The sequence below is a fragment of the Cryptotermes secundus genome, unplaced genomic scaffold, assembly GCF_002891405.2.
Source record: "Cryptotermes secundus unplaced genomic scaffold, Csec_1.0 scaffold93, whole genome shotgun sequence".
NCBI lineage: Eukaryota > Metazoa > Arthropoda > Insecta > Blattodea > Kalotermitidae > Cryptotermes > Cryptotermes secundus.
In genome coordinates this window covers 615,093-640,859 of record NW_019736393.1, presented here as the reverse complement: position 1 = coordinate 640,859, position 25,767 = coordinate 615,093, and the positions used below count along the sequence as shown (strand labels likewise).

The 25,767-nt window shown below is 38.2% G+C and overlaps 2 protein-coding genes across 5 annotated transcripts in view; both read left to right on the top strand.

Annotated features, from left to right (window-relative positions):
- Positions 1 to 20,133, top strand: LOC111869767 (aldehyde dehydrogenase family 16 member A1). Of its 3 annotated transcripts, none has more exons than XM_033753553.1 (13): positions 1 to 216; positions 2,776 to 2,888; positions 4,440 to 4,660; positions 5,980 to 6,318; positions 9,404 to 9,564; positions 10,291 to 10,391; positions 12,074 to 12,271; positions 12,485 to 12,733; positions 13,123 to 13,222; positions 16,971 to 17,238; positions 18,039 to 18,191; positions 18,815 to 19,142; positions 19,680 to 20,133. In XM_033753553.1, the coding sequence occupies exons 2-13, from the start codon at positions 2,790 to 2,792 to the stop codon at positions 19,980 to 19,982; spliced, it is 2,520 nt and encodes an 839-aa protein (XP_033609444.1). In that variant the 5' UTR covers positions 1 to 216; positions 2,776 to 2,789; the 3' UTR covers positions 19,983 to 20,133. The 3 variants fall into 3 exon arrangements, with proteins under 3 accessions (XP_033609444.1, XP_033609443.1, XP_033609445.1); XM_033753552.1 differs by having other exon boundaries at positions 1 to 583; XM_033753554.1 differs by having other exon boundaries at positions 3 to 583; positions 18,057 to 18,191; positions 19,680 to 20,131.
- A 1,525-nt stretch (positions 20,134 to 21,658) lies between these two features.
- The window catches only part of LOC111869776, a 32,552-nt gene continuing 28,443 nt past the window's right edge, over positions 21,659 to 25,767 (top strand). For both annotated transcript variants that reach the window (XR_002843730.2, XM_023861531.2), the window contains exons 1-4: positions 21,659 to 21,815; positions 22,076 to 22,231; positions 24,071 to 24,131; positions 25,171 to 25,442. Coding sequence is in view for 1 of the 2 variants with exons in the window: in XM_023861531.2 (XP_023717299.1) it covers positions 22,128 to 22,231; positions 24,071 to 24,131; positions 25,171 to 25,442 (437 nt within the window). In the remaining variant the exon portion in view is untranslated. The remainder of the gene's footprint in view (positions 21,816 to 22,075; positions 22,232 to 24,070; positions 24,132 to 25,170; positions 25,443 to 25,767) is intronic.

The window sequence follows — 25,767 nt, the reverse complement described above, 5'->3', positions numbered from 1 at the left end:
ATGAATAGCAACAGATAATTTTGCAGTCACATCTCTTGTGCTGCAGAGGTTCTTACTCCGTTGTTTTTTTTCTTTTTCTGAACTGGGTTCAATATCGCTTCGATCACTTCACTCATATCCGTTCAGTAGCCCCTGATAACCTGCAGACTGCTTCAGACACAGCAGACAGAGTGTTACGTTTCCAGTTTTTTCAATTATCGGGTACTTATTACTAGGGTGTGTTATACCGTTGTCCTCTACATACATTCCATGCTTCCATGTGTTTGAAGCCAAACTCGGATTTGTGTTGTGTTGTGTTGTATTGTATTTATTGCTAACGCTATTTGAAGGTTTAACATACCAACATGTCAGAAAAACTGACAAACCTCATACCAATGGGTGGCTTGTATCTCTGGTATCGATTACCTTAATGATACTAATGTGAACCTAAACGTTCTGGGCCGTCCGGTCCGTCCGGTCCGGTCTGATCTGATAACATTCAGTGGCTTGGTGATAAGGATGTGTTGCGCAAGGACTGAGTGAGTTAGGTTATTCCAGATGTTCCAGATGATTTAAATACTAAATTCATCAGTACAGCCTAAAGGTATTCGGTATTTGAGTGTTTATTAGTAGGTATTCTAATTCAGATTTAGAGTAGAAGTAACTGTTGGAAGATGTTGGCGAGAGAATTCGGTTATTCAAGACGCACCCAGGGGTTCCGCCAAAAACTCCCCTAATGCTGGTTTAATTACTTGTCAGCAAGAAACAAAAGTTGATGTGTGATGCGAAGATTTTTGTTTGTTTATTTGTTATAGTTTATTCAATGATGCATTTAGTAACTCATACTGTATACGGTCGAGTGATTACATGGTAGGGAATAATGAACTGGAAAGGGAATAGAAGGAAGCGGTCGTGACCTGATGCAAAGTACTGACCGTACTGACCAGGCCAGTATGGTGGATGTTACAGTATGTAGTGGTGATGACCGTGATGACACTCCAATTTTCATCACTAGTAGTAGTGAAACAAGCGAAGTAACGTGGGTTGTTGGATACATTTAAAATAGAATTTAAGCAGACCTTAATAGAATTCAAATCAGCATCAAAATAATTATTGAACTGCTACAAGAAGAGATAAACTTAAACACGCACAATTGGACTGTATGTACAGACACATGTTACTTGCATCACAACGAGAATTCTGCGCAATTGGAACTCAAAAAAGGGAAATGGGTTCATGAGGTTAATCGCTGGATTTCCAGCGCGGTGGCCGTGGTTCGATCCTAGGTCTGGTCAAGTGGGATTTGTCGTGGACAAAGTGGCGCTGGGGCAGGTTTTCTCCAAGTACTTTGGTTTCCCCTGCCAATCTTCATTCCACCAATTGCTCCACAGTCACCCTCACCTATCATCTGGGGCTGGTACAATAGGCCAGAAGTGGCCGCAGTACAAGAGACTTAGTCCCAGCCCACTAGCAATAAAAAAATGAGGTCTCATCACGTCGGAAAAGAGACAGTAAGCTAAGTAATGAAATCATTAGGTGCCCTTGATAAAAAATTACTAGTAGGCAGAATCTTCTGTGATCTAGCTTTTGACTGCATTAATCATGACACTTTGCTTCTCAAATTAAATTGGTACGGAATAACTGTAAGGCCCATCATGAGAATTGAGTTTTTTTGCATTACTCCTACGTTCTGAAAATGTACAAGGAAAAACATAAAATTGCCTTCAATGAACCCAACAGACACTTCTTACATGCACATTTCTGTTGTATATTTTTCTGTGTTATAAAATAACTCCTTGCACCTGTGCCTTTTTTATTACACGTTTGATTTTAGTTTTGGTTTGGAGTTTCATCATTAGTTCTCAAGGAAGTAAGCATTCTGCAGACAAAAAGAGGCAAGATGGACATTCATATTTTATGAAGGATGTGCTGTAAAAGTATAAGTAAAGCTATCCCTGTAACAGGCCTTGGAGGCACATAGGTTGTGAGATGTTGAGGTTCCCACATTTTCTAGACAGTCACCTCATAGATGGCGGTGAGGTCAGCCTTACATGTCAGCTGCCCTTTACCCCAAAGAATATTCCTGGTACTCATTTCTGTTGGAGGCTGAGTTGACTCCAGGGCCATAGTGTGGCTGGAAGGATTAGGTGAATTGAAAAAAATCCATCTCTTCAGGATTCAACCCTGTGACCTTCCGGCTTGTAGCATAGTGAAGGATGTGCTGTATATATGGAAATGAAGTTGCTTCAGGTATTAGTGACAGTAGCTTTCAGGATTTCATGCCATGAGATTGTCTTAAAAAGTCAGTTGATATAAACTACATTGAATTATGCAGAATCACAACTCAGTTATGCTTTTGTGGTTTTGATTTTCCTCATTAAAAGATCTCACTTCTGTAATCGAGTTCAGAAGAACACACGTGTTCATGTCATGATAAACATTTCATGCTGTGTTTCAACCATTAATCTTCTGCCTCCCATCAAATAGGTTGGCTTAACCTTAACTCCCAAGAGTTGTATTCAGGAGGTTCTTGGTTCAAATCTTGGCTGGGACACTGGCTATCCTGACTCTGGTCTTTCATGGCTTTCCTTGGTCTCTCCAGGCAGATTCTAGGATAGTGCCTCAATTCAACTATGACCATTTCCTTCCAAACCCTTTCATTTCATCTGTCATCCTGCCATTTGACACTACATATTATAGCTAGTACCAACATTGTTAAATATCCCACAAAAAATACCTATCTTCAAATATGCAAATGACTGAATAATATTATATTATTGTTTTCTTTGATTTCAGTGGTTTGCTTTGCTATGGCTGGCACTATGAATTCTTCAAAAGTCAGTGTAATCGCAGAAATATTTAAAAGTATGGAATATGGACCTGTATCTGATAGTTCCAGTCTTGCCAAGGTTTGTGCTTTGTATACTTGCATGTACATGAATCGTCATTTCGTGTGTTTGTTAACAGTTATCTTAAAGCATTCAGTTTTATAGCAGCAAATTTTTGTTACACATTTAATATATCAGTAAAAATTAACATACATTTCAGCATTAATTTTCTATTTAGAAAAAATTTTGAAATGGTATGCAACTTCTTCCTTTTCTTGCTGTCAAAACCTTTCCTCCCCACTCTCTTAGGTTTACTCATGTATCATCCACTTCAGGTTCTCCACAGTTACAGTTACAGGCTTCGTTATAAGTCCTAACTTTTGAAAAGTTTCCAGAAAATTGCATGAAACCACCAACAATTCTAAAAGAAATTTACAAAATAATAAAATTCATTGTAAAATTATTTATTAAATCTGTAAGCCTGTATGTCAAAATTTAGGATATATCTTATGTCCCACAGAATATAATAAATAATAAATGATATAAACTCCGTCTCAAGTGCAAACAATATATTCTGTGTCTTTGATCTCGCTCCCTACACTACATGTTTCGGCCTCAGACGGCCATCATCAGGTGTATAACACTCACGTCGCTGTCACACTGCACCCAGTTCAAAATTTAACATCTAAAACACTCTCCCTGTCATTATCAACTTCTACTTCGTTGATAGCTGTCCACCCGTAGATTACTTCACACACATTAATTTTGACTTTATTGTAATAGCACCATAATAAAATCTTTAGTTCTAATTTTAAACCTTTAAATTCTTGTCCAAATTTTAAAATTTTAAAATTGTTAGGGTTATTCGCCCTGTGTTTGAAGTGCTGCAGCGGCTAGTTCTTGTTTCCACACTGTATAGGTGTTATCCTGTGTAGTCTTTCTGTGTGCGTGCCGCTGCTATTCTTTACTACGTGTGCAAAGCTATCAACGAAGTAGAAGTTGATAATGACAGGGAGAGTGTTTTAGATGTTAAATTTTGAACTGGGTGCAGTGTGACAGCGACGTGAGTGTTATACACCTGATGATGGCCGTCTGAGGCCGAAACATGTAGTGTAGGGAGCGAAATCAAAGACACAGAATATATTGTTTGCACTTGAGACGGAGTTTATATCATTTATCATATGGAGTGCAACAGGATGCTTAAATATAATATAATAAATAAAAGGTGAATTACTGTTTACTGACTTCTGTTAACCTTTAATTTGGGACTTCAGTAATGAATGAAATGCAGCACACAGCTAGCTGGATCACATGTATGCACCACTGCAGTAATACACTGTATCACTTGAGAAAGTTAATTGCAGGCTGCAGTCACAGATCCAGAAATACCAGTTTGTCATTTCTTGTGCCAACCAGTAGCATGGTTTGAGAAGTTACAGATGTTTCACATGCACTTTTGCTGAAATGAATGAACAGTTTGTGAATATACCAAAGAGAAATACTTCAGTTATTTTCAAGCAAACATTGATGCTGATACAAAAGAAATTCTGCAGCTGGAAAATATTTTCACTTAACTGATTTATTGAGACCACATTTATATACGATAACTTGAAATTTTATTTTTAATTGCAGGCATGGTTAAAGGACAGGAAGTTAGGGCCATTTATTGATGGAACCTTTAAAGAGACTTCATCCTCAGAATTTGAAGTATGCAAGCCTTGCACAGAACAAGTTATAGCCAAAGTAGGGATTAGTTTGGAAGATGACGTCAATGCAGCAGTTAATTCTTCCATCAAAGCAGCTGACTTGTGGAACAATCTGGGTGGACACAAGAGGGCTTGTCTCATATACAGGTAGGCTGTATTCAGGGGCAAGTAGATACATAAAATAATAACTAATTTTTCAAGTAAAGATTTTGATTGCTTCATCACCTTTGGTGCTACATCCGTCTCTGTTGTAAATGTTTACTAAGTCCTCATTATGGCAGGTTGAAATGTGACAAATGTATACAATTTGAGGTTCTGATGGAATTGAGTGTTAGGATTATGGTCTTCCATGATGTGATGTCTTTCTCCAAGGAACTGTTTGAAGTTCTCACAGTAGCAAATTCTAAGATGATGGTCTTCTACATGTAGTCTACATGTAGTCTGGTTGATGAGTACCAACATATTTGAGAAATTTCATATATGTTGTAGATGGAGGCATCACATTCCTCTGAAATGTTGGTATCTCTGTACCACACAACACAGCATCACATTCCAGAAGACTGTAATAAAGGCAGATGTGTTTCCCCCATGCAGGATGATTTCGTCTTCATGAAATAATTTGCATCTCCTTCATCAGAACCTTGTTAGGGAGTATGCACAGTAATTTTCTTTTTTTATAAAATTGACGTGATAGCAAGATTAAATATTTCTGTTTGATGTTGATGACTGATGAATCGTAGTGCTGTATTTCAGCATCCTGTTCACATCTTTAATTAAGATGTATGTAAGAATTATGTATTAAGTCTGACAATAATGCAACAATCATTAAAATATTCACCATTTAACACCAACACGACATGTTTCAGCCATAGATGGCCATCCTCAGGTGTTTCGCTGCATCTAAACTGTTACACTGCTGTGATGCGTGCTAAAATTGCACATTACAGTCCACTTAAAATAACATAAACAATTACTTAAAATTCATTAAGATTTTTCTACTAAAATCTTTCATAAAATCCTATTCCACCTCATAAGGGGCGTCATCCACTTGTTTAAAAGCTATGTGATGCATGTATTCCCAACAGTTTGTTTCAGCAGCTGTGTCTGCAATCTGCAATATGCGAAATTTTAGCACAATTTTAGCGCACATCAAAGCAGTGTAATAGTTTAAATGCAACGAAACACCTGAGGATAGCCGTCTATGGCCAAAACATGTCGTGTTGGTGTTGAATGGTGACTGTTTTAATGATTGTTGCATTATTGATGGACTTAATACATAGACGTTTAATTGATGAATTGTAGCTTAATGTGTGAAATTTGGTATAGTGACATATTGTAAATTCTTGGGCTAATATTATGAGCAATATTGAAAGCTATAACCTAAAACACATCATACCACTGGTGAATAGTTCTACTGAATACCATTTCACATTATAGCTTCTTCTGTTAGTATAATTTGTCTACAGTTTGGCACGTCATATACAGAAGCATGCTGCTCTTCTGGCACAGATGGAGTCGCTAAATCGTGGAGTGCAGAGTCGTGACCCAAGAGAGTTTGATGTGCCTGCACTAGTTCGCTACTTATATCATTATGCTGGCTGGGCTCAGCTGTCATCTTCATCTGAACTGAGAGACTGGAAACCTATGGGTGTTGTAATTGGTGTAATGTCTGGTTTATCTTCTCTCATTACATTGGCCCAGATTGTGGGTCCAGCCCTAGCTGGCGGAAATACTGTCTGTCTCAAGCCACCTAAGCGTTCACCATTGCCAGCATTGCTGTTTGCTAACATTGCTTCACAGGCCGGGTAGGTCATATCATGTAAGTTTACGTATTTTCTTTTGAAATGAAATTTCCATTAGATATTACATGTCTCTGCCTCTAGCACTGGAAGAACCCTCATTATCTCTAGCCAGTGTAAAGAAAAATAGATTGGCTAAAATGCAACATTATTCTATTTATTTACTAGAATGTAACTCTGTTAATTGTAATAGTTAAAAAGTTGTGCCTGTGCTTAACTAATTAGGCACTACTCCATTAAGACGTACGTAAGAGGGAGTGTATGGATCCACATATTCTTGACCTCAGCACTAGTTGGAGGTGAGTGATCAGCTTCAAGGTTTGGCCACTTTGCCTCCAGGGAAAGAGGCCCTGTTACCTCTTGGATAGGAGGCTAGGTGGGCTCCAGAACCAGCCTGGACAACATGGAGAGAAGGAAAATCTTGCTCCTGCTGGGACTTGAAATCTGGCCCCTCAGACATCCAGCTTATAGATGGTCACTATACCAGTTGCACTGTCCCAGCTCTCCACTATTGTATGTAGAGAGTGTCTAATTTGATTAAATAAATGGTAAAGTAAACTGCATATTTGATCTTCCTCATCTGATATGTTCACTGTTTTACAACTGCTGTCTGTAGTAGTGCCAAGAAATGAGAATATTTAATACTGAAGGCAGTGTTTCAGTAGCAGCAGCTTTTAATGTGAATACTTGCAGATTAAAAGAAAAAAATGCCTGGCTCTTTTGCAGGGACAGTGGGATGTAATAAAAGTATTACATCACATCTTAGGTTCAGAAATTAGAAACTTTCACTTCTTTGTTTTTGAAATGTATTGTTAGGGGCCCTTCGGTCATGGACACAGATAAAGAAGTATTTCTGTTTGGTTTGTTACAGTATTTACTGCATTTCTTGACATGCAAGATGTAATATAATGTATATGGATATAAGATACACTGCATATTTTTGGACCTTTTAGAGGTAAAAAAAATATACCTACATGTCATATATCCCAGCATATACAACTTCTATACACTGGCATTATCTTTATTATTAAAGCACCAATCAATAATGCAACAATGTTTTTTTCAATATAAAAGACATCTAAAATATGTTTCTCAATAGAAGTGCAACTTTAGTACTTAACGATGTTGTTAAAATCATAAAATAAGACACAATGATGATAGACAAGTGAACAGTGCAGTGGTCTCCCCGCAAACAAAATAGAAAATTGCCTTCTGATGGCCCATGTGTGGCCAAAACATATTTAAACTGAAGAAGCATATGTAAAACTAGAGACATTTTAATAATTTGATGATCACTTTCAGTTTATAAGTTATACTTTTAGTGTCTTACTGACATTTTATGATTTTAACAACATCGTAAAGTATTAAAGTCGCACTTTTAGTGAGAAACATATTTTAGATGTCTTTTATATTTTAAAAAATGTTGTTTCATTGTTGACAGTTGCTTTAATAATAAGGATAGCGCCTCAGTGCAACAGGATGATGAAATATAATAATTCTGTGCACTGGGATGTATGGCACGGAGATGATTTCACAATGCTGTATGAACTACTGTTATGTGGCGATGAATGAGAATGTGGGCTGAATGATGGGTCAGGGAGTTTGGAGGGAGTGCTGTCCCATTATTCACACAAGGGGACTAGGGAAATGTACAAAAAAAGATACATGTTCCTATATACACGCATAAGAGCAGAGTTTGCAGGATTTGAGGTTCTTACATCAGTAGTTATGAAGAGCTCTGCCTTTTGGGATATAACACTGTATAGTCCATTGAGAGTCAACTGACATTTTGGAGGAACATGTCACGTCTATCTTCAGGGTTGAAGAACAAGCCAAGCAAGATACTAGCATGAAGCAGATAGCAGACAGAACCTGTTTGCTTCGACCCTGATGAGGGGGGCCGTAACATATTCCTCTGAAATATGAGTTGGCTTTCAGCAGATTACATGACACTATATCCCAGAAGACTTAGGGCAGTAGATCAGAAACATCTGGAAAGCTTCAAAATGTGGTGTTGGAGAAGGATGGAGAAGATCAGTTGGACCAATTATGTGAGAAATGAAGACGTGTTATTTAGAGTCAGTGAGCAGAGGAATATCCTACACAAAATAAGAAAATGGAAGGCTAATTAGATTGGTCATATCTTACGCTGTAACTGCCTTCTAAAAGAAGTTATTGAAGGAAAGATAGAGGGACGGATAGAAGTACCCAGAAGACGAGGAAGAAGACGTAAGAAGATGCTGGATGACCTTGGGGACAGAAGAGGATATTCTCATTTGAAGGAGAAAGCTCTAGATCGCATTAAGTGGACGAACTGTTTTGGAAGAGACTGTGGACCTGTCATCTGACAGATTACTGATGAATGAATGAATGAATCCCAGAAGATAGAAGTCTTCAGACATGTTCATACAAATTGATTTTTGCAGATCTCATATTTTATGTGCTTGTTTTAAGCCAATTTATAAATAAATGGTGACATACCAATGACTTCATTTGAAAGGTGCCCAGTTCAGATACTGGGTTGGGACATTCAAGGTTGATTAAGAATTTATTTTATTTTAACAGATTCTGAGGTACTACCTCAAAGAACTCAATATCCACTTTCAGGTAATAAGACAAAAAATCATGACAGATGCCTCCACAAAGCACAAACGAGTTCCTGTTTGACATTTTGCAGTTGTGTTGACCCAGTGTTAGCTTTTAAAAAATTCAGGATTGCTATTTCATTAGGGCAGACAGTAAAAGGTGAGTGAACAAGTTGGCGTATTAGTCCCTTCATAGGGAGGGGGATCTTGTAAACAAGCAGTAAGGGACCCCTGGCACTGCCTTCAATATTAGGTTTGGGTGCAGTGAGCCCTGACAAAAATAAATTACTTTGTTTTGAATTTCTACACCTACTAGATTTTAATATGTTCATTGGTACAGCATATGTGTTTACTGGAAATTTTGATCGTTATAAAAATTGGTAAGACTGAAGTATTTGGCAGAAACAGTGATAAGGAGGGAGAAAAATATATATGATGCACCTTACTGCATTAATTATATTGCCTTTGCATGAATTATATGTATGGTTACATATTTGTAATTGCAGGTTGCCTCCTGGAGTGATCAATGTGTTGCCTGGTGGATCAGATGTCGGGAAGCTCTTAGTCACACACAGTCAAATATCTAAATTGATGTTCTCTGGTTTAACAGGTGTTGGGCGACTTATACGCAAACAGACCGCTGGTCTGGGTATGCACCTCACCTTATGTGAGTAGAACATGCACAGATAAAAGTAGATCAAATGATACCCATTTTTGAATGTCAGCTTTGGATTTCTTAATTGCTCCCTTTTTTCAGAACTGTCTAATTTACAAACCAAGTCTAGTGTATATTAATTGCTCTGGTTTTATATGAGAGAAGGAATATTTAACTACATTCTACTAATGAATACAGAGCATTTGCATTTTTATGGGGGGTTCTTGCAAGTGTGTGTCAATGGCCAAAGGGGAGAGAAACATGCACATGGCACATAAATCTATATATGTAAGAAGTATAGGGTGATTTGTATAGAACCGGCCTGATGAAATGAGCTGTAATATAAAATATACCATACAGATATTAAAGTAATTTACACATATCTTATCTTGGATTGTGTGCCGTGATCAGAGCAGGTGTTGAAAGTGTCCGCCGTTTTCAAGTAGGCACTAGAAACACTCGCTGTTCAACAGTGTACTCCATGACTGTCGCCTGCGCACTGCAGACACGTTTCAGGATTGTCCTTGACCTTGCAGCATAAGGGCTGCCACTTGCCAGATCATGCGCACACCATTCGACTTAGCACTCCCAACGGATTATTATGTCGTAATTGTGAGCAGTTATATGCATCACTTGCAGAATTATTAACAAATTCATCGGGCCAGTTCTATACAATTCACCCTGTATATAGTATTAAAGATAAACATTGACTCTCAAGCATTTGGTATCTGGTTGCAGTATTGAGTGGTGGAAAATCTTCGATGATAGTGTTTGATTCTGCTGATCTGGATTCAGCTGTGGAAGGGGCAGTTGATGCAGCATGGTTCAATCAGGGTCAGGTAGTATATTGTACAATGTCTGATTAAAAATTATCAAAGCTTAATTAATATCTCAGATAAACAACACTAAGGATGTTGCTGCAATGAATGTGCCCTGGAATTACTATATTTCCAGGTGTGTTTCAGCATAGGCCATTGCTTCAGGTATGAATAGTCATCATTTAGACAGGGTGCCATGTCACATGTTGATTTAACAGTCCAAGAGCAGTGAGCTGTTCATTTTGCAACAAGATTAGTAAGATAGTGAAGGAAACATAGCAATTGATGGCACGTTGACTCGAGCATCAGTGCTTCTGACTTGTGTTCAGAAGGTGCTGTTTGAATCTCAGCCGGGACAGCAGCAGTACTGACAGGTTTTTCATAGTTTCTCTGAGTCTTTCCAGCCAAATTCCAGGATAGGTAACAGTCATTTCCTTTCATCATTATTCGTTATTTTTCAGTCGCTCTTAGGTATACAGTCAGAGTTAAAGTTGTCATTGTTTGTTTATTTATTTCATTGTAAAATTCTGTCAATCCAGTCTAGGCTACAAATACGCCTGACAGATATAGAGCCATATACAAACTATGAGAGGAAATATGCAAACTGTATTTAAAAATGGAATTAGCCAATCATGAGATTTTGTGTGGTTCCCACTTTAAAAAGTGACAAATGTCAGTTGAAAGTAATAAGGCAGCAAGTAGAACTCTATGTGTATGATTGATAGCAAAATAAACAAAAGCTTGACTGTTATTGAAATGGCTAAAGAAGTCAGGATCATCTTTAGTTACCAGGGTGTTAAGCAACATGAGTGTGTTCCATAGGGTCACACTATTCGCCGTCATTTCTGTTTAAACACACTATTCCACAAGTGAGACAGCCTTACAGTTTACCAGATATGACCCCCTATAACTCTTTTCCATTTCACCAAGTACGATTCCCTGTAATTTTTTCTGTTCCCTAAACTTGAAAAATGGTGATATGAAGGCAGAGGATTTGATTACATGGGCACAATGGAACACACTGCGGTGGAGCAGGTGTAAAAATTCCAAAAACCGAGTTTAAGAGGTGGTTAGAGCAATGACAGGAACGCTAGAACAAGCATACATGTGCTGAAGGAGCTTCTCTGAAGTGGTTTAACCTCCCATCTACAAAAGTTTATTGCCTTGGGTTTTCACATATTTTAGTCTTGAATTTTTGACCAGGCTTTGTATGTGTAGATATGTATGCAGTCATTGTGTATTATTTGTAAAGTAATGGAATATTCATGGGCTGCAGAAATAACTTGCATGCTGGGATGAACACATGGTGACTAACCTTGTAATCTAGAGCTTTATTGTTAACATCCCAGATTTGAACATATGCAGTCGTCATCTCTGGTGAAACTTGAACCAGAAAGTTTATAGAAACATGCACTTTTGAGGCCTTAGAAATGGAAAATCTGGAATTTGATTCTGAATATCATGAAGTTGTACCAAAGAAGTAATACATAATTTAACATTGTTCTAAAATATTTTAATGTTGAAGGTATGTATCTACTTATACACCAGTTAGTTTTCAGCTTTTCACAAGGTAGGACATAAATATGATCCTCAAGTATGTTTGGACTGTCTTTTTATTGTCAGTAATATGTTATAAAATATATTGAGGAGTTCTCAAATATGAATCGATGAAGAGTTGCTAATAACGGCTTCCTCATTTTCAGGTTCCGTGGTGTGTGGGTCGGTTATTTGTCCAGGAGTCCATTTGGGACAATTTTGTGTCCAGATTGCGTAGCCGTATTGATCAGCTGCGTGTGGGAGAAGCATTTGACCACTTGGCAGATGTTGGATCACCACTAACTAAAGATATTATTGCAGATTTAGCTGCTGCAACCGCAGTAGCTAAGAAGAATGGCTTAGAGGTATATTGTAAAAACATATAAATATGATATACCATATTTGTAATTATTGAAGGTGATAAGATTTCCTTCCAGAATATATAATTTTAAAATGCATGCTAAATAGTGTGTCATTTCTTTAATGGTGTTGATCTTTTTGAGATATTGAAATTTATTGTCTTAACAGTTCCTTTTTAGCTTACTTGTTTCTTATATGAATATATAATTCTCTTGTAGATATATCAGGCACAGATACCACCAGGTCTTTCTTCTGAAAACTTCTTTCTGCCAACTCTTGTAATTGGTGGTCTTGCAGACAGCAATCGTGTCATTGACAATGATGGCCAAATACCTTTGGTAGCAGTGGTGCCATTCAGGACGGCAAAAGAAGCTGTCACACTTGCCAATAACTCTCGTTATGGTATGGCTGCTTCAGTTTGGACAGAGAATGCCTCTCTTGCTGTAGAAGTGGCTTATCAACTCCAGGTAATGAATTCTTTTTTTTTTAATGTTATTCATGTACATTAAGTAAAGATGCAATGGGGAATTCCTGCTGCCTGTCTGTCTGCCCACAGTTCATCTGCCAGACTCGTTTTACCATTTAACAGACATAAAACTTGGACAATTCAAGCTTTCACAGCAAATAAATGTGCCAAAATCTTCTTGGACAATCAACCATGTCACTGATAGTTTTTAACTCAACATTGACACAGCTGATCACCTGAGAGTGTGTTAGTTGTGTATTTATAGTTAATCTGCAGTTTGAATTAATGAGGTACTATTCTACTGTTGATTTGTTTGTTGTTAATGGTACGAGATATCTGTCTGATAAAATTGAAGTGCTGAGTCTGTGGAACATTTTCTTTGTTGTGCAGGTTGGAACTGTTTGGATAAATAGTCATGGATCTGTAGATGCAGGGGTACCATTTGGTGGTTGGAAACAAAGTGGAATTGGAGTTGTGGGGGGCAAGCAAGGTATAACAGTTACAGTTGAGGACTTGGAACTTGACACTTGCAGGGTGAAGGGAGGGCAGAGACAGACCTATCTACTACATAGTGCTTTATTCTTCATGCATTCTTTGCAAGTCTCAAGATGGGTCTTCAACTGTATATCTTATTCAGTATTTTGTTTTGTAATTTTTATATAATGATCTCATCATCTTAAGGTAAAAATGTCTGGACTCTTGTTTTGAAAAGTACTGGATTTCATTTCTGGTCAGATATAGTGCAGATGTTTTTATACCTTCATGTACATTATAGCATATGTTTTCAAATACGGAGAATTCCAAGCCTCCGTTTTATCCTGTAGGCTGTCTTTCTGATAAGCATCTTAATATTGGGAGTTGCAGCAGAATGTTCCTCATGGGATGAATGGCATGATTGATTGGATTCATTCATTTTGGAAGGTGGGGGATAGGTTTGCAAGACGTAAAGGTAACCTTGATCAAGATTGTAGGATTTGAGGCTTTCACGGCGGTGACTATGAAGAAAGCAGTCTTCTGGGATTTGGCACCGTGTATATGTGGTATTGAATTGAATTGAATTTATTTACCTTCCGTAAATCCAGTACAGGTGAGACACCATAGGATATGGAACAAGTCAAGTTAGAATACATAATATCTATACAATAATACAGTAATATTGCAATTAAATGAGGTAAACTTATAATACTTATAATACACATTAAACAATGATCAAGAAATTTATCAAGATTTATCATGGACTAAAATAAAATAAAATTTCCATTAAGACGTTCATTCATTACTCATTCCATTAATCAAGTGCGTCAAATTAACCGACGTTTCGGAGGAACGTATCGCCTCCATCTTCAGGGTAGAAGAAAAATATATAAGAAATCTGCAAGCGGAGAGACCGTGAGAACCGGTAAAGCAGACTGATCTTGATCAAGATTTATATCTTTTCTGATTGTCTGCAGAAGAATATCTTAAAATACAAGGGCTATGCAGAAAGTAACTTCCGGTGAGCTGTTAACAAAATAAGCAATGAGAAAAGAAAATTATATATAAAAAATACATATATACTTAATCTACTTTTCATTGTAGTCACCACCAGAACTGAGGCACTTGTCATGTCAGGGAATACATTTTTGTATGCCTGTAAGCTCACCCACATTTTGTATTACAAAACACCAGAAACCTGCAAAGGGGCATTCAGAACAAAAGGCATGGAATGCTGACATCAGCTGTATGGTCCTCCATGGCAGTGCACATTCACATACAGCTGCTCACACTTGAGCACCGCTGGAGTATTTTAACTGGGTGTTGTTTGACCACCCTCCTTACAGCCCTGGTTTCGCTCCAAGCGACTACCGCCTGGTTTACTCATACCTACCTGAAGAACTGGTTGCAATCAGTGCTTCAACAATAGTAATGAGTTGATGGACGGTGTCAACATGGTTGGGCTCACAAGTGGCAGACTTCTTTGACACAGGCATACAACTTACTCCCCAATACAAGTGCTTCAATTCCATTGGTGACAATGTTGAGAAGTACCTTACGTATGTATGTACTTTTTTGTATATAATAAAATTTTTTCTTATTGCTTTCTTGTTAACAGCTCACTGGAGGCTACTTTCCGAATATTCATCGTAAGTTATCCCTTATTTTTCCAAATTCATTGTGCACAATCTTCCTTTCATTTTGTATTGCATAACTTTGTAACCTGATATAGGCTTGTTAAATAACAAAATAGAGAAGTTATCAGCTACAAACCGTCTACAAAGAGACATATAACAGAATGTTCCTTTTCAATACCATAAAATATTCAAAATTCATGTAAGGTCATATTACCTGAGCATCAACACCTAATGCAAACTACTGCATATGAAATGAATGTGCAACCTTTGCTCACATGCATATGGCAGTGAATGCTGTGTACTAACTAAAGGTGATTAAAAGTTTAGGGTCCCATTAATGAAAATGGCCTGTGGTGAATCAGATACAATTCTAAATTACAACAGATGAGATGTAGTTGAAGTAGTGAAAGCTGGAAGACTGAGGTGCTGGGACAACCTTATCAGAACAAAGAAAATACATCCAAGCAGAAAACTAACATTTTTCAAACCAGCAGGCACTAGAAGAAGAAGGGGACAGTATTGAACAAGATCCACACATTCTTGGATCAACGTGTGGAAGGAAAAGACTCTGGTTAGGGATCAATGGAAAAGCATTATTAACGTGTTCAAGGCTTCCAATGGACTTTTATACCATGGAAGAAGAAATTCATTCATGGACCAGCCAGTTATATATGGGGAGACCATTTCCAGTCTTGAATCTTGGTTTCTGCAATAACACTTCACTGATTTCATGGGGCTTATAGCGTCAAATGGGGAGCATGATGCTGATTTAGATAGCAGTAGAGGAGCCAACCATATTGAATCAAGTGCTAGCTGATCAGTGCAAACCACAGCAACTCCAACATCCATTGGTTTGTGCGCCATTAGTGACAATGTATAAAGATGCAGACTTCTGACATGCTAGTCGTCAGTCAGTCTAGGAAACATCCGCTGCTACACAACAACTATGTAATCAGGCCTCCATGGAAACAGATTGGTACGACACAGTAACGGAACTGTAGAAGACAGTGATTACTATCTCTTCAGCACCTAAGCTACATAGCGTGGGCCAACCAGAGATATAACAGGAGGAAGATACAATGTGAGAGGACACAAGAAGACAGTACAGAAGCAGAGGAATTTTCATGGTTCAAAGTGCCATGAAGGCACAACAGACTGTGTTTTAGTCATTGAAAGAAGCTTGTCCTTATGTTCATTATTGCAACAGTAAATATTTGTATAGAAGTTTAATATGTGGTTGTTACTTCAAGCATCAAGAATCCCACACTGGTGACCCTGAAATTATGAAGAGGCAGCCTGTGGTTGTAGTGCAGACATGTGCCGCCGTTGATGTCCACTGTCTTAGTTTCCCTGCTAGTGGTAGGCACAGGGCTGAGTACACTTTTGTGGCCAGGCTCCACAGCAGTGATGGTACCAGCAGAGGGGGATCTGCTGCTCGGGCAGCAGTTTTTGGAGCTGGAGCGAAGGTGTGCACGCTCAGTCCTGAGTGAAGCCGCCTGACAGGAGAGATCATTGATATGTTGCAGAAGTGTGTTGCCGTCAGGGAGTGGCACAGTGCTCATGAGCACCTGCTGGTGCATGACCTCAAAGATGCGGTCCACATAGCGGGCCACTGTGTCTAAATCGTCCTCAGGATGGCTGGCGAGAATGATCTGTATGTTGGTGGGGTAGCCATCTGCACCAGATTACGCAGAGGAAGTTAACTGGCATGTCTGGGGTGAGGCTCCAGAGGTGCCTCAGAAAGTGGGATGGCTTGTGGTCACCCATCTTGAGCATGAGGAGTTGTTGGATGCGTTGCTCTCTCGAGGGCGACGGCTGCTTTACCAGCTCGGTTCTCAGTGTGCTGTAGGGGTCTTGTTCTGATGTTCAGGTCATTGCATTAAGGCGTAATTCCAGTATTGAATTGTGGAAGCACAGGAAAGAATTATAAAGCAAGGTTAGGACAGTTGCTTTTCAGTGTGATATTCAAAGCTGGACTTTTGAATTTGAAGCTTGGATAATAACGTACTATTACATGATATTAGGTGCTTCTGGTCTGTTGCCCATAGTTCTATAGTTATCCATTTTTACTACATGCATTATATTAACGGCTGGTGAGAGAGATAATTTGACATGTTTATACTTCAGGTCTGTTAGAATACATGCAGTATAAAGGTGTGAGGTTCAACATGACTGCAGATTCTGTTGAATATGAATCATTTGGATTGACACCTGATGTGTCAGCCTGTTGTCCACCTTCAGTGAGCCAGCTGTCCAAAAATGGTCCAGTTCCTTTAGTAGACCACACCTATAAACTGTACTATGGTGGATCTTATAAGCGCTCAGATGGAAATTCATCACGTGTAGTCTTGGATGGAGCTGGAAAAGTATATGCTATTGTTGCAGATGGAAGTAGGTAATTAAAAATCATAATAAAATATTATTGGACCCATAACCTGGTAATTGTCATATTTTCAGACTCCTAATTTTAGGTTATTAAAAGTGATCATGTTTGGACCCATCATTCCACAGTCCACAATGTTTTCTCTGTTAATACCAAGAGTTGTTTAATTTTGTCAGCTGCATGCTATAAATTAGCTGTATAGTTTTTAAAGTACCACTATATGGATGCACATTAGTCTTGTTAATAAACTTGATCTCAAAAATTTCATGTTCGACAGTGGTTTCTGTTGAACTGTTCACAACATAGACAGTTGTAATATATGACAGCAAAGTGGCATATCTTTATTAATTTCCCCATAAGGCTTTTCACAAGGTCATTTAAGTATGTTTGCATGAATGCACTCAGAATATGGGTGTATAAACTATAACATTTTTCATTTCCTTATTCTTATGCCTCTGGGTTTTGTCCATAGCTGTCAAGCGTCTGCCTACCTGTCATGAAGTAGATATCCATATTTTAGCAGATGGGAGAACTTAATTGATGCCATTCTGTCGTTTATGATATGATGATAGTGAAAATGATGTCTGGCAGAAGGGATGTGCAGCTTAACATGGGGTCTGAACCATAATGGAGACCTAGTATTCCCAGCATACTTAAAATCTTTTGACTTCATTAGAGATGAGGGAATAGGATTTGGCTAGTCTGAAACCTGAGACCTTCTGCACAGAATGCCTATCCTGTACCTTCAAGCTAGCAGGTCCTCCCTCAATTACAATATGTTAATTAGAACATTAGTCACAGCCTTTCCTTAGTTTACTACGATCTTGCAGGAAGGATGTACGTAATGCAGTGGATGCTGCAGTCAAAGCACAACCAGCATGGTGGAACCTTGGGGCACATTGTCGTTCACAGATTATATATAATGCAGCAGAGAAACTACAGTCCAGACGTGATGATTTCATCAGGTTTGGAAATGCATCATAGCTTCAGAACATTCTGAGATTGGAATCAGACATTGAACTTGTTGGCGCTAGGAAGCTCTTCTACACATTTGCATTCAAAATATTGTCTTTGGTAACAACACTCCTGCTACTGTTTATACCATTGATCACTGTGATAAGAAGTATCATTCTTATTGAGTTTTATTAAGTCTGAATACTGAATCTTAAAACTTTATAAAAGGAATATGAAATGTGTAATGCTGTTTGACACTGATAAGTGAGAAACCATGTGAAATTTTCTGTGATTACAGATCACATATTTACATATCGTGTGCGATATATCTTCTTATGTATTGAAAATTAGGATTTTGGTGATGGCATTAAAACTTAAGGTTATACCTGATAGTTTCAAAGTACCCAAAATCCTTGTTAAAAATAATTATGCACAGACGTGTATCACTAACTAGTACGATTATTACTTTTTAAATTATTCTATACTGTGTGTACAGTTGGTAACTATTTAAGGAAAGTAGGCATTACAATTTATTTTTGGAACTATTCTATTTAGCATAAAGAGTGTTTACAAGGATATCTGCATCTTTGTCACTACTGTTTATGGAACATTGTATCTGAATTATTTGTTACAGCAATTTGACAGTCTTGTATGGCAAGACTGATGAAGAAGATGCATCTAAAGAGGTGGATACTTGTCTGAGCTTACTTTTTCACTGGGCAGCTATCTGTGACAAGAAACAACTGGCAGCAGGTGACAGCCCAAACAGCAGTGTACTTGTGAATGTGAGACGTGAGCCACTGGGTGTCATTGGAATCGTCCAGACACCAATACAGTCACCACCTGGGCCGTGGGCACTTCTTGGTTTTATCTCACTGTTTGCACCTGCTGTATGCTATGGAAATGTGGTTGTTGTAGTTGCAGACAGTGTGTATCCTACTCCTGCACTGGAATTTTGTGAGGTATACTTTTTGTTGATTTATATTATTGTCCAAGTACAGTGCCTAGTATAGTAAATATATTACAGCTGTTAGCAAAGTCAAGGTCTATAGACTGATCAGACAAGGTTCAGTTCTTGGAAGGAGCATTGTAAATGTTCCCTTAATGCTCATGTCGAGAATGGATTGGGCCCATCAGTCTTAAACTAGTCAAGCTAAAAAAGAAAAAGAGACGCAGAATGACATCATACTTCATCCTACCCCATTTCAGTCCCTTGTAATATCACAACTGCTGTTATCCTCCAGTGGAGAGAAGGTGAGGCAAATGGTAGTTGGAACTGGTCAACCTTTACCATTCTGATCATTTAGGGATACATTAAGTGTAACTGTATCGAGGACAGCTGTGTAAGAGTAAAAAATTGTGCCATTGTTTTCAGCTTGCACGGTACACACAGATGAGCCTTGGTTAATGACTTTGCTTTCTTTTAATTTGAGAACAGTACATCATATGTAATTTTATTAAAAATAATTCAGCCAAATATTTTCTGTTTTCTGGTATAGGTGGTTCAGTCCTCAGACTTCGCAGCTGGAGTGGTGAATGTACTTACAGGGGACAGTAACACTCTGTTAAACACATTAGTAAACCACCAAGAAGTAGCTGCCTTATGGGCACCAGGAATTACAGCAACAAAAGCTAAATACATTGAATGGGCTTCCAGTGCCAATTTTAAACGTACTTGGGTGGACACACTTCCGTGTTTTAATAGCCTGGAGCAAGTCACAGACTGCAGGGAATTATTTGAATTGTATTCAACTAGGACTAAAGCCATTTGGATGCCATGTGGGGAAATATTTGCAAACTGAACAGTGGAACCGTGATATGTCTAGTATGGCCTATAATGAGCACTTCAATGAGATAAAGCATTGTCGGTATGTTAATGTTACATATATGGCAAATTTCATATAATATTAAAAAAATTTTCTAGCACTTTCATCATCATGATTTATTCCTAGCCAGCCACATTTTTTTTTTTTTTTTTGCATGTGCTGTATTCACAGGTATACTTCTTAAGCTGGTGGTACATGATACCTTTAAACCACTCTGTACCTCTCCCTTGTTTTGGACAGAAAAGACAGTATTTCAAAATCTAAGAACTGTGTGAATAGAGACTTTTTGCAAACTTGTGGCAGAAGTGGTTGACCTTTATTGAAGCTTTGAACCTGGAGCCCCCTGAATGTGAAGGTGGCATGCATGTTGGTGTTTTATTTTGTTGGTGGGGGGGGGTTATGATTACTGGCCCTACATATCATGGTAATCAAGTTTTCTACCAGTGATTCAGCCTTGCTCTGTAATGGTTTCATGTGGACACAGTGAAAGGTGATGAGGGAAGCAGTCAGAATATTAAAACAAAGGTTTCAGGAAGTACTGAATCCCTAGTTTTGGTGATAACAGTGTAAACTTGAGTGGGGGGTGGGTCATTCACTCTTATTGTTCCCGATACTCGAATTCTGTGTTCACTCCTGCCAGAACACACCAAGACCAATACCAGCAGGTTGTAAGTATGTGTTGTCTATGTACTAGTTCTGAAATTTATAGTTTGAGACTGAAGTTCCTTTATTGTTGTTACCTTTGTTTCTGTTCTCAGTTCAGGATAGATACAAAATCATCAGTGACTTAATCCTGATCAGTTTTACTTAAGTTGATGTATCAATCAAGAAACATGTCTTTATACTATACATTTTTGAAGGACGATGAAACGTTTATGGCGGCTGCCTCCTGTTTCTCCAACGTTATTTGCGCCAGACGATTCTTCTACATAATGCTGCTACTAAATGTATATGCTACTCATCTGCTGTAAAGACTGTTTAAAAGAATTGTATACTATTTAAATTACTGAAAAAACGAATATGCCAAACCTAAATATTATTTTCTTCCATGGTCACTACATTTGGTCAATTTGTCTTCCCTCCCGCCGACTATTGGAAAGATTAGACATTCATTTTGTAAAACTGTTCTCGGTCCAAACACCAAGAGAACAATAGGCCATCCCAGTCGGGTAACATTTCAAGCACCAACAAATTTGGCAATCTGGAATCAGTTCAGTGCGAACTACCAGAAAGGTTCAATGAAGCATGTTTCAGTTGAGTTGCCGTTGATTCTTGCTACACCATGAATGCTCCTTCCACTTCGTCCTGAACTGCTCAATTTCAAGCAACGATACTTGCGTTGTCACATATTACGTGCAGGCTGGGCCCGTAATATTGAAAATGCTCGTGTATGAGAGTAAACAATCAATGGGGTAATTTTCAGCATAAGCACAGAAACGTACGCTGTAGTCCCATGCATTCTACTCACCCAGCACACAAGCCAACCCTAACCAACGAACTACGCGAAACACCGTAACTGTAGCAGCAGAGAGGGTCGAAGCGGTCGAAACAGGTCAACGATCCATGCTATTGACCTTTGCATTGTGTACGTCGTTTGTTCTTGTTGTAGTTAGCAAGGCTACCACTAGTTGCAGTAACATCGGAAGCCATATTGATTTTTATTTGAAATATGAAGGGAGAGGTGTGGTTATTTAGTAAATTGAGATGACTTTGTGTTCTTATTTGTTTAAATTATAACAGTCAGTTGATTAGAACATGATTGTAATGTATTTTATTGTTCTTCACTGAATCTAGAAATGAATATTGGAGGTAGGTAGTGTACTGGTCTTTTACATATGTTGTTCAAGTTTTTCATTATCAATTGAGCAATTTTTGACACAGTTTCAGCACGCAAAGTTGATATGTTTTATATTATAACTGGTCGTAGGAGATTGTGCCCAACGACCGTGGTAAGTGTTTGGATTGCAAGGCTGCAATGTGTTGTACGTATTTAATAACATATTTTTGCCTCAGACATTTCATTCCATAGACATATGAGAATTTTCACATGCTACATTTTTGTATTTCAGGCGTGTAGTCAGTGTGGTGGGGGGTCGGGTGGCTTGTTGCTGCCGCTGTAGGATGACCAGTTGGGCCGAGAGGATGCACCGCAGGGCTGCAACTTTCAGCAATGTGGTCACTTCTTGCGGCCATCCCCCAGTTCCTTATCCTCGGCGGCTGGAAAAGTAAGACATGCAGCCTTTTATAGTGTTTCTCCTTTTGTTTGTAATGCTGATAATGCACGAATTGAACATTAGACAAACAAAATCATAAATTGGAACAAGAGTAGGCTGTCAACTTTGAAATTTCATATATAGAATTATGAAAGAGAACACATGGTCACAACAAGGTGACTAATTCTGTATTAGGATTAGTAATCATAAGTTAAACACATTGTCGCATTAGGTACTTAGATATGTTGGAATGATTTATGTTGTAAATAAGTAATCTCTGAAATCAGAAATCACTAGGTAATTGCTGTATTGTGAAGCTGTTTCCAAAAGTGAATTTGTGCAGCTTGAAAATATTAACACACAGTGATTTAGGAACCGTTGGCTCAGATAATTATGTACTATTGAGTAAATGGCTATTGCAAGGAATTAATTTAATTTAATTTGTTTCTGTGGGATGATGTTACACTGCCAGGTTATTTCAAACAACATGTGAACCTTGATTATTGGCCTCACATCCGTGTGCTGCACCTTCACTTACACTCTTTTTTGGCCTTTAACTTGGCACTGCCTACAGCAGATACACCACATCTAAGTGAAACCCACTTACACAAGTCAAACCATTATGTACTGGTACTGCCATGTAGGAAGCATCTTAAATACCTGAAATACCAGCAATTAACAGATGTTCAGTTCTTCCGATAATGTGATTAATACAGGTTCCTTTTGTGAGTGAAATGGAGTATTGTACTGGTAAAGCTTTATTTCAACACAGAGCAGGCTCTGGAACAGGTGACCAGGCTGACCACAAATGGCAGAATAAAATATGATGCACAGACTGACTAAATAAGCAGTTCTGCTAGTAACCAGATAGATTATACTGTATCAGAAAAGTAGCTGTTTACTGTTGTATGCAGAATCTCAATTAATAAATCCTTCCAAAATGTGGTAAAGTTCTGGAAACAACAGTAGCAAATCAAAATTACATTTCACAACAAAATTAAGAGGGAGGTAAAAGGTACTGCTGCTAGTGTGGTAGACGGATATGTAATGTATTACAGGCCTAAATGTGCCAGCTAATTGGTGATTTGAAAGAAATACATGATTATGTTTTGGTTCAGAAATTTGTGTATAAGATAAAGTTGTTTCTGTACTTAATTAGTTAAGCACTATGTCATTAAGACATACAGGGGAGTGGAGGTGTAGCTGTAACATTCTTAACTGTGGCATTAGATGGAGGTCAGTGAGTCCAGCTTCATGCCCCTTCTGAAACAGCCCCTGATATCAATTGTTTAGGAGTTTGGGTGGGCTCCAGTGTTTGTGTGGATGTTATTGAGAAGAGAAAAATTTCCATAGCATAGTCAGTATACAAGCTGAACCATCCCAACTCTTAAAGTCATGGCATTTGTTCCAATTTATGATGATGTCAGTTTTTAAGTTTTTTGCTTACGTTATGTACAAATTTATGATTTTTTTTTTGTGCTCAGAAACATTCTGTAATGTGTCAAATACACTTATAATGCTTTGGATTATTGAATTTAATTATGAAAAATGACGATCCAACCAGAAACTTGAGCTTTGTTGGACTGATAATTCAAAACTTAATGAAATCTTGCATCTATTTGCAATTTGAATAAAACTGATGTTTTGGCTGGATAAGGTTTTCTTGTTGCTGACTCTAACAAACAGTGTAATTGTTATTGACTGAACCTGAACCAGACCCTTTCAGACAGTAAGTTAATAGTGAAGTTTAAGAAAACATAATTTCAGCTCATGTATAACTGTTTTAAACTCTGACCATTATCTGTATCTGCAAAATGTTTGTTTAGTATTTGTAAATGTACATATTTTCAGAGTCAAATTTGGCATTCCCTTGGATGAGGTCTGCAAGAATGACATTCCTGGTCCACTGTTGGTAAGTAGTCTGGATGGCTGCAATCATTCAGTTAGTGAAGGATTACAGGTCCCCACCACGTCATCAGACATTTGTGCTAAGTGTAATGTAAAATCGAGGCAATAAAAAAAAAAGGTAAAGCTATCCCTCTAACAGGCGATGAAGGCCCATAGCTTTGTGAGACATCGAGGCTCCCACATTTTGTGTAGACAATTGGCTCACAGATGGCAGTAAGGCTGTCAGATTTACGCGCTGGCTGCCCCCCCCCCCCGAAGANAGATTCATGGTACTCACTTCTGTTAGAGGCTGAGTTGACCCCAGGGTCATAGTGCGGCAGGAAGGATTAGGCAAATTGAAAAATCCAGGAATCGAACCCAAAACCTTCCGGCTTGTAGCATAGTGCCTCAACCAACTATGCTGCTGCGTTCCCCAAGATCAAGCTAATGACTTTGCAATCTTCACCTTGCAAAATATAGTAACATAATGTGTATATGAATGGACAATTACTAAATTTTCTTAAGAAGTGGTGAAGTGTCATAACTTGATGACTTGTACAACAGTCTGTATATTTTCTGCCGCAAATTATCTCTTATGGCTTGGTTGCCCATTTGAGTATAGTGTTGTCAACCACTTCAGTGTTAGCCTTGCTTGATCACAGAACGGTTGTTGCTGAGCTATTGTAAAAATAGTTTCATGTAATATATTTGTATAATATTGATTTTGGTCAAAATGCTTCATGAACTCTCTGGAATCCTCGTGCCCCTGGCATTTGGGTGAACCCAAAGTGGTTAATATAGGATACTTGCAGATGGAAAAGCTGGACAGTGTGGTATAATAAAGCGAGGATCTCAGAATGGGAATACAGGTTGAATTTTCTAATAAGGATGACACTTCTAATAATTTCAGACACAAAAAGTACATAGTGTAGTATTACAAGGAAAGACAAACTAATTGGCAGATAATGAGGAGACTGGAAGTGTTAGTGATGGAGGTCAATGAATATGTTTTGCTTAGACTGTCTGCATTTTACATACTGTACCTTGTTTTATATTGTAATTAGGTTTTGATCCTGAAGCTCAACAAAGAAGCTCCATTCAAAAAAGATGTGTTCCGAGCACCTGGTCATCAGGGAAACATGAAGAAGCTAATCCATTTCCTACAGGCAGGCCGTCTTGTTAACTTGGACAATTTCTCAGTCCACACTATTGCATCTGTGCTCAAGAAATTTCTGCGCAAGATTCCTGGTGGTATTTTTGGTCGAGGTGGAGAGCAGAGGCTATTTGCAGTCATTGACTTGCCCACAATTGAGGAGCAACGTGACCAGATACATAGGTTAGAGTTCCCTTATTGTGATTTGACCCTGAAAATTTAGATAGCACATTCTTCTGAAATAATGGTGAATATCCACCAGACTGTGTGGCTTCACTTCCAAAATTAATATACTTTTCACAGTCATCATTACAAGAAACTTAAATCTCACATTTTATGTAGTTCAACATTTTGCTCTTCTGCAAGAGTAATAAATGGTAGAAATAAATTCAAAATTTGTACATAACAGCTAGTCACTGGAACAGTTTTAAAACAAATATCACCAAATTATCTTTGCTGTATAACAAAATCAAATTATTCTGTGGAACCTATTTACAACACTGCATGG

Bases quoted from the DNA above. Each gene is read 5' to 3' on its own strand.
- LOC111869767 (XM_033753553.1), top strand. From the start codon at position 2,790: ATGGCTGGCACTATGAATTCTTCAAAAGTCAGTGTAATCGCAGAAATA. The intron at 9,565-10,290 runs GTGAGTAGAACA...ATCTGGTTGCAG, and splicing joins GGGTATGCACCTCACCTTAT to TATTGAGTGGTGGAAAATCT. The intron at 10,392-12,073 runs GTAGTATATTGT...CCTCATTTTCAG, and splicing joins CATGGTTCAATCAGGGTCAG to GTTCCGTGGTGTGTGGGTCG.